This window comes from Danio rerio, chromosome 12 (genome assembly GCF_049306965.1).
Source record: "Danio rerio strain Tuebingen ecotype United States chromosome 12, GRCz12tu, whole genome shotgun sequence".
Classification (NCBI taxonomy): domain Eukaryota; kingdom Metazoa; phylum Chordata; class Actinopteri; order Cypriniformes; family Danionidae; genus Danio; species Danio rerio.
In genome coordinates this window covers 24319727-24336656 of record NC_133187.1, presented here as the reverse complement: position 1 = coordinate 24336656, position 16930 = coordinate 24319727, and the positions used below count along the sequence as shown (strand labels likewise).

Below are 16930 nucleotides of genomic sequence, written 5' to 3'. Positions count from 1 at the left end.
ATTATGTGCTTTATTTGTGTTAAATGTTATAAATGTGAGTTTAAATACAATTTCATGTAACACTTTATTGCCATTCTACTGAAAGCAGCAGCAGACAGTTCACATCAGATCTTGAAAGTAAAATAACTAGCATAACACCAACACCTCCAGCCTGATCAAGAAAGCTCACCAGCGCATATTCTTCTTAAGGCAACTGAAGAAGAACCAGCTTTCATCAGCCGTCTTGGTGAACTTCTACCGCTGCACAATAGAGAGCATCCTGACCAGCTGCGCCACAGTCTGGTATGAAAGCTGCTCTGTTGCTGAGCGTAAGGCACTGCAGCGGGTGGTGAAAACTGCCCAACGCATCACAGGGACCACACTGCCATCCATAGAGGACATCCAGAAGAAACACTGTTTGCGCCGAGCACGCAGTATTCTGAAGGACACCTCTCACCCTGCTCACAGACAGTTTTCTCTCCTGCCTTCCGGCAGGCGCTTCAGGCTCCCCCGGACAAAAACCAGCAGACTGAGGAACAGCTTTTTCCCCAGAGCTGTCTCCCTTATTTATCTGCATACTACTGATTATTAATAGCAACCTGTACATATATTCATATATTGTAACATATACACTTGTAATCATGCGTATGTATCTGCACACTACTGATTATTAATAGCAACCTGCACATATATTCATATATTGTAAATCTGTTCATAGCTTATCCAACCTGTATATAATGTTCATAGTACATCCATCTGTAAATATAACCATAGTTTTCTATAACTGCACTTTATAACTTATTCCTGTATCCTGCACTTGCTGCTATTGCACTGCTGGTTAGACCTAAACTGCATTTCGTTGCATTGTACTTGTACATGTGTAATGACAATAAAGTTGCATCTAATCTAATCTAATCTAATCTAATAAGGTTTGAAAATGAAAAGTCAGATCTGTGACTCAGTGCAAAAACATCCGTCACTCAGTAGTCTATTATACATGTTAAAGAGGTTTAATATGTGTTATTTTTTTAAAAGCATTTATAATTTAATTGGGAGTGCAGCGGCTGTTATTTAAATGTTTCTGTTGCTGTTTTTGTAATGTTTTGCATCACATTTGCTGCAGAAAGCCTAAATGCTTGTCATTTTTGTCAAATTGCTTGTGTACATTTGATGCTATTTGGACAACATTAAAGAATAAATGCTTTTAAGATTCTATTGTATGAGCAAGACCTTCTATGTATTAGTTAGCTGCCAGCAGAAAGATGTTTATTACCATTCTGATAAGATTCCTGCTAGAGGTAGATAAGCATTCTTTGCGTTTGTGTTCTTCATAGGTGGAGACTAGAAGACTGAAGTTGAATTGCCTCCTGTTTGCTTGACGCTTACATAATCATTGGAGATTTTGTTCTAAATTGTACGCTCACACATGGATATTTTCTAAGTTTATCTATGTTTTCCCCAGTAAGGTTGTATGAAGCTCTATTATTATCTATCGCTGACTGTATGACGCAGTTAATGCGTTATGTGAGAATATAATTGTGTGATTTGAGATTATAAGCAGATTGGATTGCGAACTCTGTGCAAGTGTTGACGCAGGCGTCTGCATATAAAAATGCAAACTATGTTCACTAAACATTCTTTGATTGATTTAATCTCTGATTTCTTCACTGGGGTCTTCTTCATCTGACTCATTTTTCATTTTGATTTTAAACAGTTTTTTCCCTAACATTATTATTCATTTATTCATTTTCTTTTCGGCTTAGACCCTTTATTAATCCGGGGTTGCCACAGTGGAATGAGCCACCAACTTATTCAGCAAGTTTTTACGTGGCGGATGTCGTTCCAGCCGCAACCCATCTCTGGGAAACATCCATCCACACACACACACTCATACACTACGGACAATTTAGCCTAACCAATTCACCAATACCGCATGTCTTTGGACTGTGAGGGAAACTGAAGCACCCGGAGAAAACCCACGTGAACGCAGGGAGAACATGCAAACTCCACACAGAAATGCCAACTGACCCAGCCGAGGTTCGAACCAACGACCGAGCAACCTTCTTGCTGTGAGGCGACAGCACTACCTACTGAGCCACTGAGTTAATGAGTACCATTAAAATTGTATTTACTTAGATTAATTAAGGATGCATTATATGCGTAAAAAAGATTAAAGTAACTTCCGATGTAAAAATAAAAGGTTTTATTGAAGTTTAGTTTCATCAAAGTGTCTTAAGTAAAATCTTAACAAAACTATGAAGCAGAAAAAAACATGTTTATAATTAAATGACTCATTATAAATAATAACAAAAGCTGTACTAATGCTAAAACAGATCAGCTTTGAGTCACATCAACAAGTTAAAAGTTAATAATATTTCACAATTTTATTGTTGGACAACACCGTGGCTCAGTGGTTAGTACTGTTGCCTCACAGAAAGATGGTCACTGTTTGGAGTCTCAGCTGGGCCAGTTAACATTTCTGTGTGGAGTTTGCATGTTCTCCCTGTGTTAGCGTGGGTTTCCTCCGAGTGCTCCGTTTTCCCTCACATTCCATGTGAATAAACTAACTTGGCCGTAGTTTATGCGTGTGAATGAAATGAGTGAGTATGGATGTTTCCTAGTACTGGGTTGCAGCTGAAAGGGTATCCGCTGTGTAAAACATATGCTGGATTAGTTTGTAGTTCATTCCGCTTTGGCAACCGCTGATGAATAAAAGGACTAAGCCGAAGGAAAATGAATGAATGAATAAATTTTACTGTCCTTGTGCTAATGCAGCTTTAGTAAGCAACATTGGCTAACCCCCAAAATGTTTACCGGTAGTACGCTTTCACTTACATACCGAGAAAAAGTCAAAAATGCTGTGTGTGTTAACACTCGTGCCATTTTGCAATGATACCTACTCAACCACTTCCTCTGCCTGCAGACTCTGAGCTGCTGTTTTCTGCTGTGGTAAAGCAAAGGCAGAGCTGTTTTTCCAAAACGCAAAGCAGTTTATGGTAGAATTATGCAATTATTTACAGTTAATTTGAGTTATTTTGGCTTATAACTATTTTGGCAGAGAGAAAAACAAGATCAAGTGATTCTATTGTGCAACAATGATCTTGTTGTGTCTTGTGCAAGTACCATCCTTTCTTTTACTCAACTTTCATTAGGTAATGCATATGCCTTATGATGTATTAGATTTTATTTCTAAAATAAAAGTTTTTTATTTTATGCATTTAGAAGATTTATATTTTATATTGTTTTGTACTGTATACTGTATATACACATCTTGTCGTCTACCCAAGTTTTACGAGCAACAAATAATAATTTGACTTCTAGTTGATAATTTGGTATCAGAAGTGGTTTGTATGAAAGGCAAAGGCCTCTAGATTATGCTTATTTTACCAAAATATGATCATGCCTTGATTTCTAATTATTTAATTAAAACAATAAGGTCTGACTTTGTTGAGTCAAAAGTCTTGTCACTAAACAGAAATTATGTACAGTATAGAATATGAAGTCATGGTGCAGTTGAAAAAGAATTAATATTGTGTATGAGTTCCAGGGGCTTGGAGGACTGCATCCATACATCTCTGCAACGACTTAAATAACTTATTAATAAAGTCTTTTTGAATGGCAAAGAAAGCGTTCTTGCAGGTCTCCTATCAGATCTCCATAAAGATTCTTTGGATTAATCTTCAATGCCTCCTCCTTCATTTTACCCCAGACATGCTCAATAATGGTCATGTATGGTGACTTAGCTGGCCAATCCTGAAGCACCTTAAACGTTTTTGCTGTCGGGAACTTTGATGTGGAGGCTGAAGTAGAAGAAAGAGCGCTCTCCTGCTGAACAAATTTCCCTCTCCTGTGGTTTATAATGTAATGGGCAGCACAAATATCTTGATACCTCAGGCTGTTGTTGTTGCCATCCACTCTGCAGATCTCTCGCACGCCCCCATACTGAATGTAACCCCAAACCATGATTTTTCCTTCACCAAACTTGACTGATTTCTGTGAGAATCGTGGGTCCATGCGGATTCCAATAGGTCTTCTGCAGTATTTGTGATGATTGGGATGCAGTTCAACAGATAATTCCTCAGAAAATTTACCTTCTGCTACTTTTCCAAACGAACAACTAGAAATCAAGTTATTATTTGTTGCTCTTACACAACTGTGATTGACGACAAGACTTTTGTATAGTGTACATTCAGCAGGTAAATTAAGTATTGAACATGTCATGATTTTTCCTGGTAAATATAATTCCAAAGATGCAGTTGACATGAAAATGACCAAGAGTTTGGTAGAAATCCATAAAAAACAAATAAAACTAAACAAAACAAAATAAAATAAAAAAAAGAGTTATACTGTATTTATTAACATTGGAATGACACAAGGAGAACGTACTAAACTACAAAATTGTATTTAATAATTAATAATTGTTAATAATTAATAATAATTAATAATAATTGTAATAATTATATTTAATAATTTGTATAAAAGGCTTTTTGTAATGACAGCTTCAAGACGCCTCTTATATGGAGAATGGAGTTGCATGCATTGCTCAGGTGTGATTTTTTTAGTCTAAAAAATCTTCACGGTTCTGGAGGTCTCATCTATAACATCTGATCTTTACTTCTTATTTTCTGTTGAATTCAGGTCAGATGACTGTCTGGGTCATTCTGTTTTTTTTTTTTTTTTCTGAGAGCAGTCAAGTGTTTCCTTGGCTGTGTTTGGGGCCTTTGTGTTGCTGTAATGTCCACCCTGGTTTCATCTTCGTCCTCCTGGCAATGTCAATTTTGGGACTGAAGCAGCTAATATTCATTATTTTACACTGCTGAACAATGGAGAGATTATAAGCTGCTGTCTGGGCTTTCCATGCCTTTTTATGCCTCCCTTTCTTCATGTAATACTTTTTCCTGGTGTCATTACATTTTACTACACATAAATTAATTTCTAATTTGTTTTGTTCACTTTGTATGTATGAATTATGTTGGCTGTTATTTTGGATGTGTCATCTGGTAAAAATTTCAAGTCAACAGCACCTTTAAAAACATGTTTTCTGAGCAAAATGCTGATATGTTTAATACCTTCAATACGCACTGTTACATATGAATCTTTACTCTTAATTTTTCAATTGAATAATCCTTCAATAACTTAAACAAAAAAATAAAAATTAAAAGGTTAAAGCTTTTCCTTATGGCATGGATTAAACCTTACAAAATAAATGCTTTCAGTAAATCATTTACTTCAATAAACACATGATGTTTCCAAAGTTTCAATTTGTGTGCTGAAAATGAAAGCTCAGATATCGTGCAAGAGACAAAAAAAATGCTTGTTTCAAGGTTCAAGGAGCTTAAAAAAAGTATTTAATATAGAATATTTACTTTATATTGTTACTACATTTTTATACTACATATTTAAGCATTTGTTTGATGTTTTCCAAGCTTAAATGTGCATATATACTTTTATATTTATGCAAAATGCAAGTCTAAGTTACAGTAAAGCAATAATAAATTCAAATGAATAGTCAGTGTTTTGGTCTTTGCCATAACAGAGCATCTTGACTTTTATGACAGTCAGAAAAAAAAAATTAATAACATTTTTTTTTATTAAATTGAAGTCACAATACAGACCATTTCAATGTGGCAATGTCCATGGCCTATAAACATTTCCTGCTTGTTGTTAAACTATTCCATAACTGTAACAAGAGGCAATTCAACCATAACAACGTTAAAAGAGCTATTGTAACATTATTTATCAATATGTGGATCTTTTTGGATTCTTGAGAGCTGTGGAAATTACAAATGTAATACAGGAAATACATTAGGACCACTATTATTGTTTACATCCCTAAAAAATGGTCTATACACCATCATCTTTTAAAATGTTAGATTTGATGAATAGCTGCACTGATGGCTTACCAGTATCTACAATAGGAGACTCATTATGAAAGAATAATATGGTGGGAGTTGTTTGAAGAGTGTATGGATGAGGACTGCTCAGCAAAAAGGTACAGGGGAAGATGCTTCATCAAGCTGACAACCAGCTTAGTGTTACCCAAAGCACTGGATACCCCATAAGACAATAGACCAAACTGAAGTCCTGTCACAAGCCTGCTCAAACATTCATGAGCTATGAAAACACCAGGCCATGGCTGTTTCCCTTGGGATCGTTCCCTCTTCATCCCCCTCTGTGCTCCATCAGCCGATAATTTAGAGCAGGTCAGGCTCACTTCACTGTCTGATCAAGCATATCACTAAATTCAAAAGGCCATTGAGGAGCTCAAATATCCTGACGTAACTGAATGACTGACCCTGAGACCCTCACATGTCAACACTCTGGTGGAGTGTTAATTAATAATTCATTAATATTAATAATAAATTAATATTTCTTAATAGTTTTTAACTAATATATTGTTTAATTGTAGTCTGGAATTGTAAAAAGTGTAGCTTTTTAATTAACACATTTTACCCATTAAAATGAAATGTCAAAATATACGGGAAATAATGTTCCATTTTCATTCAGTGTAACCAACATATTTATTTATATTATACAGATTTTATTTTGAATAATGTATTATTATTATAATTAATATTATTATTATTATTAGTAGTAGTAGTAGTAGTAGTATTAATTTATTTTTATTTTGTTTCTATATTCTTTTGATTGGGGATGGGGTGGTGGGAGATATTCGGGATGTAAAATGTTTGCTGTGTTAACATAAGTATAATATACTGTGTAACATGTTGTAATATGCAAACTAATAAACATATTGCAAAAAAAATTATGTATTTTTTCTTGCTGACAAATGTGGCAAAGTGTTGTGGCTTTAAGGGTAGAGCCGCATATAAAGTGTAAGGAACAGAAATAATATTTTAGTTCATATTTTTAATCTCTGCAGTGATCTTTTAATAAATGATTCTTGTGGTAAATATGCCTGCCGTGAATTTTTGTATAAGGTACAAAGAGAAAAATACACAAAAATAGCAATAGGTTATCCAAAAGCTACATGAAGGAGATAATAAAAGATCAAATTTGGAACAGCAAAAGAAAAATGAGCGGAACAATTCAACACCCATAATTCACTTTTGATTTTGGCATTGGCCTTTCATTACCTGTGGCATGAGTAACATTGACAATGAGAATAAAACTGTCCATTCACATATATGACCATCCCAATATAAACAACAACATAAACAATGTAAAGCCAGTACACATCTTTAAATGTATTCTTCTGTAAATATTAATTAGTAAAAAAAAAGTCATGGTTATGAGAGGATAGAGCTTCTTTAAAGAGGTAGTTCACCCAGAAATTAAAGATCTGTCATCATTCCTCATTCTCCACTTGTTCCAAACCTGTTTAAGTTTTTCCTTAACTGAACAAAGGATATACTGAAGACCATTGGGGAAAAAACTGCCACTTACTTCCATAGAATTTTTTCTTCTTACAATAGATGTCAATAAACACTGTAAAAAATGCTGCCCCAATGTTGTCCCAACACAAATCGGATAAGTTAACTATTAACAATTAAGTGGATTGAACACAAAACAATTAAATTTCACCCCAAAAAGCTCAAGAATTGGGTTGTTTCAACTCATTTTAAATAAGTAGCTTGAACAAGCAGCAAAAGTTTTTTTGAATGTAGCTGCTATTTTTCAACATTCTTCAGATTTTGTTTTGAGAAATAAAGAAGTCAGAAATGCATAAAACCTTAGAACTATCCATTTAAGCTTTTGAACATAGTCCATCTATTCAGTTTCTTTAAAAGTTGCAAGACTGAAAGTGACTAAAAAAAACGAATCTCACCGATCCACATGTGTAGGTCTGCTCCCTGATCTCCCCTGTTATCCAGCACCAGGTATGAGTCTCCGTTGAAGAAAGCCCCCACTTCAGCTTGATTCAGAGGAACAGCCTTCATTTTCTCCACTCTCCAGCAATAAAGTCCTGGCTGACGAACCTCATCGCCAAACTGTCCTGGAGCCGCCTGAAATGGTTGCATTCTGGAGGAACAAAGATGAGATGGTAAAAAGGTGAATGGCTAATGCAAATGCCTTTGAAATGATTTGAAACGTTTCCCATCCCTGTTTCTAGAGTACCACGCTGTTGAATGCCCTATTAAATGGATGAGGGAATCAGAAGAGTGAACTAATGAACAATTATCGGAAGCAATTTTTAGATACATTTCTTTGTACTTTTATCCGAACTGATTTTTCAATTCAATAGAGTAATAAAAAATGCATACGGGTAGCTTTCAGTAATCTCCCCTGCAATTATATTATATAGCAATCAATTATATATGCCAGTCAGATAACAAAAGTCTTGAACTGATAGCGCTGTTGACAATTAGCAAGAGGAGTTGCAATGGAGATGCCATCACTCTAGAAATTAAATGACATGATTTTAGCATGACAGGTTTTTAGCTCTTTTTTAAAGGTTTTTTTCTATAAAAGATGAGGCTGGCATTCAGGGTTTTTTTTATTTTTATTAATATGTTGTGTTAAATATAGTAGAGCAAAAAAGCTGTATGTCAGCTAGTGAGAAGAAAAATGTGCCATATGAAATACATATCAAAGATTTCTGAACAAAAAACAAATCATATTTGCACAAAATATACCACTAATAATAATGATAATGATAATAATAATAATAATAATAATAATAATAATATGATATGCCAGGAAAGATAAAGGCCATAGGCCAAATAAAAATGAACTGAGCACACACCCTATTGCTGTGATTTTTGCTTACTCGTGAATAAATGTGAGTTATTAATAAGTAGGCCAAACATCTTATCAAATGTTTTAAATTGAAGGCAGAAAACATTAGCAATCAATGCTAATATTAGATAGGATATCGTCTTTGATAGGCACAAGTATTTACAACATTAATATTGTTGTCAACGTGAATTGGCATGATACAAATACACCTATAAGTCTGTGACACTGAGAGGAGCTAATCAGATAGTACTATTTATTTTTCTTTGATAAAACAATACAGCAAAAAACAGTAATATTGTAAAATACTGTTACAATGTAAAAAAAATGCTTCATATTTTAATATATTTCATATATTATTATTTTAAAATATAAGTTATTCCAGTGATGTAAAGCTGAATTTTCAGCACCAATGTTAACATGATGCTTCACAAATCATTTTAATTCCCATTATTGGCGCTCAAAAAACAATTATTTTTCATATTATTACCAATTACATTACTCAGAAATCATTGGAAATAGACACTGAAAGAACAGCATTTAATTTATATTAAATGTTTATGTTCAATATCCCCTTTGATCAATTTTATGTAAACTTGCTGATTAGAATTAAGATGAAGTGAAAAAACAATTCTGTGCTAGACATTTGAAGAGTATTTGAAGTACGGTGTAAATTATTTCATATGGCACACAGTGTTTTTCATCACTGTCTTGTCTTCTAGCATTTTCTATATGTTTTACTGAAAAAAAAAGATAAAAAACCGCAACATGCTTCATGATGAAATCCTACTTAGCATTTGACTTCTCTAACTAATCTGCCAACAGAGCTATCAGTTGAAGAGCGTTATCTGATTGGTTCTTTGACCTGTCAGTAACTCGACTGCCAAAACACATGGTCTGAATTCTGCACGTCTGTTTGTTTGGACACAGCGGCACGCAAGAAAACACATGAGGGTCAAAGACATTATGGCACTCGTATCAAATTAAATACACAAATGTGATCATATATGAAGAGAAAGCAGATCAAATGCAAGAAAAGTGTCGACTTGAATGTTTCGAATGTTTCCTAAAACAAATATTAACATGGGTGAAATGTAGTATCATCATTTTGCATAACATTATATATATATATATATATATATATATATATATATATATATATATATATATATATATATATATATATATATATATATATATATATATATTAATTATTATTAATTATTTTTATTTTAAGACCAATTTATGCCAGATCATCATATCATCAGTCATATTTTATTCTTAAGATTATTTAATTTAATTATAGTCATTTTAACAATTTCACAATTAGGCATTGGAATTAGAATGTGAGAACGTATATATATATATATATATATATATATATATATATATATATATATATATATATATATATATATATATATATATATATATATATATATATATATATATATATATATATATATATATATATATATATATATATATATATCCTAAACAAGTAAAAAATAATATATGTTAATCAAAAAGTGCAAGGTAAAAAGTAACAGAGGCTGTGGTATCTGCTACCAGATCTATTTTCATTTATCAGACACTCATATGAAAATATACTTTTTGCAGTAAATAAATATAGTAAATATAGTATGTAGCAAGTTTTTATGACACTGACACCTCCAACAGAGAGGTTGTGCAATCAGCTAAAATGTTGCTAGAATTGTTTTTTATGTATAAGCGATATATTGCATCACCAAAAATGTCATCCTTTAAACTGAATCTTTTAATATGCATCAAATAATTATTTATTTAAATATGTTTCACAAGATTTTTTGAATGAACAAAAATGCTGTTTGTTCAAAGGTTTTTGGTGGGACTTTATTATTTATGTTTAATCAACTTAAATTTGTAAAAACTAATAAGTTACTAAAACTTAATTCTTAATAAGTTAACTTTATGTCCCAACACAAATCAATTGTGTGGACAAATTTTGTAGTGCATATGACTCTGGAATACTATATATATATATATATATATATATATATATATATATATATATATATATATATATATATATATATTTAAAAAAATATCTACTATACACACACACAGACACACACACACACACACACACACACACACACACACACACACACACACACACACACACAGTTGAAGTCAGAACTTCTGTTTTTATCTTATTTGTTTATCTTAATTTTATCAACATATTTCTAAACATGATATATCTTTAATAACTAATTTATAATAACTGATTTATTTCATCTTTGCCATTATGACAGTAAATAATCTTTGACTAGATATTTTTCAAGATACTTCTATACAGCTTAAAGTGACATTTAAAAAATATATAGAAAAAAAAATATTGCTTAATAATTTTGACTTTAAATTGGTGTTAAAAAATTTAAAACTGCTTTTATTCTAGCAGAAAAAAAAACTAATAAGACTTTCTCTAGAAGAAAAAAATATTATCAAACATACTGTGAAAATTTCTTTGCTCTGTTAAACATCATTTAGAAAATATTTTTAAAAAGAAAAAAAATTCAAAAGGGTTTAATAATTCTGACTTTAAAAAAAAGTATCCCAAATTAAGCGTTTAGCAATGCATATTTCTAATCAAAAATGTAGTTTTGATATATTTATAGAATGACATTTACAAAATATGTTCATAAAAGATGACTTTTACTGAATATTCGAATTATGTTTGGCATACAAGAAAAATCTATCATTTGGACCAATACAATGTACTTCCCATACAATGCTACTGCCAAAATATTCCCAAGCAACACAAGGTTTTGTGTTTCAGGGTCACATAAACTATTGTTGCACTGAATGTGTGACTTTCATTTGGCCTTTTCTGTGGTATCCATGGTAAAAATGCATGATAACCCTTTTTTCTCAAAGAAAATAAACAAACATTCCACTTTAGTATGCATATTGAGGGGGGGAAATGGAAATATATGAAAATAAACATATGACCCATATATTACAACATTCTGCTGCTAGTAAAAAAACTCAAGTCAATAAGGAAATGCCAGCCTTCAGGGTGTGTTTGGAGTTTACCTAATGCTTCTTCCTGATTTCCTTCTATGCCACTGTTGTAACAGTCTTATGCATATTCTTATATTTTGCTGTTTGTTTGTTTACATATTAAAAAATGTGACCAATACATCAGAACACCAAGAAACCAAACAAAATAATTCATAGTTAATATTAGATAGGATATGCTCCTTGATATGCATTTGTGTTTACCAGATAAATATTGATATATAAATGAACAGGCCTGCTTAAAATAAATCAATCAGTCTAATTAGGCTCTTGTTGTAATGGTGTGACACTGAGAGGAGCCGAACAGAGCTGCATTACTTCACTCTCATTACTGTCACTGCATTACTGTAAAGAGGCCTTTAGAGGCCCATGTTATCTTATATCACTCCGATACATGTCATACAGAGAGCGAGACATGTCCAGTTTCACTGTGCCAACAAAAATGCAGATTCATTGTTTGGTAACAGTTGTGAACACAAACTGCTGGCCGTGATAGAGCTGAATTGTGCTGCTCCTCCCTTTTTATCTGTTCATTTAGTCACTGCTAAGCATTACGTTTCATAAAATGTAAGGAAACCCTATTGAGGAACAACCCCCTCATAAAAATGATTCATTTTTAGCTACTCCTTGACTTTATGATACTAATTTATCACTGCTTTTTAATGACATACAGACTATTTTAAAAATCCACTTGTTAGTAGCTATAATTTCTAGAAAAAATAGGTGATGTAACGAGTTGTAAAACATTTACAGAGTTAAGAAAACACAAGCTAGATTGTTTGTTTCAGTCATAAACAGTCATCAAAATCTCTTTAGAATGATAGAGTAAAGATTTTCTTCCATAAGAGCCATGTTACAACACAGTTCTTTAAAAAATGAAAGTCAATCCATCAGTTAATTTTGTTCCAAATCTGTATGAGATTCGTTATTCTGTTCACCACAAAAGAGCATACTTTAAAGCAGTGTTTCTCAACTGGTGGGTCGCGACCTTTCAGTGGGTCGCGATGTGTGGTCAAACAAACAACAAAAGCTAAATTATTTATTTTGACGTATATTTTGAAATGCGTGCATGACAACCCAACCGTTTGACATATGAAATTTCATTTAATTAGCAACAAATAAGTAAAAGCGCAAGTACGACCCCCAATATGTAAAGTATGGATTTACATATATTGACAACAAAAAAAAGACTTAAAGCCTTAGTGTGTCATAATTAGTGAGGTGCTCTCACAAGAGAGCACGAAATCTTCTAAATTAAAACGACATTTAGAAACTAGACAGCATGTTTTATTAACAGTTCAGTTCACGGTAACTAACCCTTCCTTTACCCTAACCACACTTTACAGTATTTGTCACTTTTACTCTGTAATTTGATACATTTTGTTTAATGACAGCAATAAAATTTAGTTTATTTGTAAGTCTTGGTGATTTTCTTATGATTTATCTGTCACTACTTGTGTATGTTAACAAATAAATACAAATTAATTATAATTCCTAAAATTGCATTATGGTTCCTAAAAATTTGGGTCGCGGCTTGATGACCATGTAAAAATTTGGGTCCCATGGCCAAACCAGTTGAGAACTCTAGCTTTAAAGAAACAGTTGAATTTATGTAAAGATAATTAAAGAGTATGTTGTGGAGAGTGTTTGTAACTTGACTAGTTGAATTCTGTCATAGGTGCAATAAATATGGCGCTGAAACTGCCAACTGCCTTAAAGGGTTAGTTCAATTAAAAATGAAAGCTATATTATTCATTACTCATTCTCTTGTCTTTTAGATTTCCAGAGACCTTGTTCTCCTTCTGAAGACAAATTAAGATAATTTAGATTAAATCTGAGAACTCTCTTAATCTCCATATACAGCAACAGTACCAGGAAGCTTGAAGTAGAGAAAAAGAACCAAAAACAGTCACAAGATTCCATGTGATTTCAGTGGTTCAACAGTAATCACGCAATGCTCCAAGATTACTTGTGTGCCAAAAATGTCTAAAAACATGTCTCCTATAACTAAGCCTATGTCTTCTCTCCCACTTAAGTTCAGGGTGTTTACTGCAGCAAGTATAACGTATTGCCATAAAAAAGTCAGCAGTACCACACACCAGCATTGTATGTCCAAACTTTCTGGTGCACAAAAGTGTTTTTGGAGCATCATATCACGGTTTTACGAGTAAATCTTTTATTATATATATATATATTTATATATATATATATATATATATATATATATATATATATATATATATATATATATATATATATATATATATATATATATATATATATATATATATATATAGTATATATATATATATATATATATATATATATATATATATTTTTTTTTTTTTTTTTATAAAAGTAAGTTGGTTGGTTCCTTTTCAGGATTTTGAATGTTTCAGAACCATTGCTGTCTAGAAAGGATCAGAAAGCTCTCGGATTTCATAAAAAAATATCTTAATTTGTGTTTTGAAGATGAATGAATGTCTCAGAATATTGAAACAACATGAGGGTGAATAATAAACAATTTTCATTTTTGGGCAAACCGACCCTTTAATGAGTGATTCAGTGAATAATTCCTTAAAAATGCTTGATTGATTTAAAAGTGAAATAAGTGACTGTCTTTGTAAATAAACCACTGAATCATTGGTTTAAGATATTCCGTTCAAAAATGTATATTCATTCAGAAATAATACTAAAATGTTGGAACCCACTAATACTAGCCTTCTTAAATATTACTTAAATATATAACATCCCATAATTTAAAAACATACATTGATATTGGTCGCTTTCATGATGAATTATATGGGCATTCTGACTGTGTTCTCATAGGCTTCAGCAGTAGTGGATACTTTTGGACTTTTGGAAGATTTATTTTCATTTGTGACGAAATCTATAAAGTCAGCTTGCATTAGCATAGGCAGTATCACAAATATTATGCCATTAAATCACAATCTGATGCTATTAACCAGTAGGAATTGTTTGGTTACCAACATTCTTCAAAATATTTTCTTTTGTGCTCAACAGAATAAAGAAACCTATACATTTTTAAATTTTTTTTGCAATGTAAATTACCATTACTATAACCACATTATACTATTAATAAACTATTTATGTACCAAAACCATGGTAATTTTGTGGTTATCATGGTGTAACTACGTAAAAAACATGTTATGCTTTGTGTTTATTTGTATTAAAACCATGTTTAGTTTTCATAAGGGTCCTATGATTCATCTGATTACACAGAAGCTTTTTGTGTCCTCCATGCCACGAACTAACAATGACAACTTGTCTTGACTTCAGTTTTCACAGAGTATCATCTCCTCATCAAGCATTTTAACACCCCACCCTCACAGTACAGCAAGGTGTAAAACAGCCATTCACTTGGGTTTACTTGTGTTCTACCACAGCAGTCAGCAATTATTTAAAGAGACAGTTCACCCAAAAATAAAAATTTTGTAATCATCACAAATCCTTCACTTTTTCAAAACGTATTTGAGATTATTTCTTCTGTTAAACACAAAAAAAGACATTGCTTTTAAATGCTGATTTCTGATTGACTTTCACTATATTTTTTTCCAACTGTGGAAGTCAATGGGTGCCTGCAAAATGTATATTTTTGTGTTTAACCAAAGAAAGACACTCAAAGGTTAAAAACCAGAAGAGGGAAAATAAATTGTGAGATCATTTTAAAAAAATTGGTTAACTATAAATGGTGATCAAGACAATATAATAACAACACACACCGACAACTTAATCTAAAACAGAGCATTAAACACAAAAGATGACACAAGCAACTAAATGAGACTCAGGTGTACACAACCAATGAACTGTGACTAACCATAGAAACAAACATGAGACAGAAACAAAGGAAACAGGAACTAACACTGGGGGAAAAGGAAGTCAAAAGAACTAAATATCCATAGATTAGAAACCAGACATAGAAAATAAGCAGATGTAGAAGTGACTCACTAGGAAAAACTTACTAAAAGTGTATATTAAGCAGCACGCAACTACAGTAAGTCACAAAGAACCTCAGACCAAGGAGGGAACATGCAAGCTGTCACAATCGGTTTCCTGTGTTGATTCATAATTCTTTAAAAATAATAATTGGGGATGCTAAATACTCATTGAAGTGTTGAAATTTTGCAGCACCATACATAATATCTAAATTAAAATTGTGTCTGTAATTTAGCTGAAAAACATCACTGTAGGCGATTTCCAAATACATAGTATTTCTAAACAGTTATAGGTGAATTTTACCTAATCGACACATTATGAAGAATAAGTAACATGACAGTGACAGCATGTTGTTTGTATTATGTGGAGATTTCATTTGAAATACCATCCTGATCTCACACAGAAACATAACTATTTTACATTGTGTCAGTTTATTGGCTAATTCATACAAATGAATACAAGTTCAGGCATAAGATGACGTATGATTTTTAAAAAGACACTTGGCACCAAACCCTACCCGTAAACCCAACAGTCAAATTAAGCAAACTGTATTAAAATGTATGAATGAGATTGTACAAATTTGAATTAACCACTAAATCAAAAAGATACCATGAAATAGTGTTGGAAATACACATATAATGTGATGCCATTATGTAAGTTCCTATTAATTAATTGTGTTTAATATAATCTGCACACACCACATCCACCACATTGCTGTTATTTGTTCTACAACAATTTGTCTGTACTTTTCTTGTACCGTTTTATGCATACCACTAACTCAGGCATAATAATTATTTTGTATTCATTTGCTAAAATAGAGACCCATGCATATTTGGACAACAGGACTGTTTTCAGACATGTTTCCTAAACACTCTGCCCAAGTTACGTTAGTCAGCAATTAAAGTCATGCAACCACTGCCACAACATTGGTTGAGCAATTGAAGGTGGGGTCTGCTTCAAAAAACAAACTGCAATGCTTTTTTTTAATTGGGTAAATCAGCATATGGTTTCCTTATAGTTTTTCACACTTTGTAGATAAGCTACAGATATGGTATAGTACATATATATATATATATATATATATATATATATATATATATATATATATATATATATATATATATATATATATATATATATATATATATATTTCTTTTAGCTTTAAGGTTTAACTTTAAGACAGGCATCATCACCAACTCTTTGAGACCAGTTTTTTCACTGAAAATAATATTACCCT

General features: G+C 32.1%; 1 protein-coding gene across 2 annotated transcripts in view; it reads right to left on the bottom strand.

Annotated features, from left to right (window-relative positions):
• capgb (capping protein (actin filament), gelsolin-like b) overlaps positions 1-16930 on the bottom strand; it is a 28771-nt gene that overhangs the window by 7619 nt on the left and 4222 nt on the right. For both annotated transcript variants that reach the window (NM_001001594.2, XM_021480032.3), the window contains 1 exon segment: positions 7769-7962. In NM_001001594.2, the coding sequence (NP_001001594.2) occupies positions 7769-7961 (193 nt within the window). In that variant the 5' untranslated portion in view covers position 7962.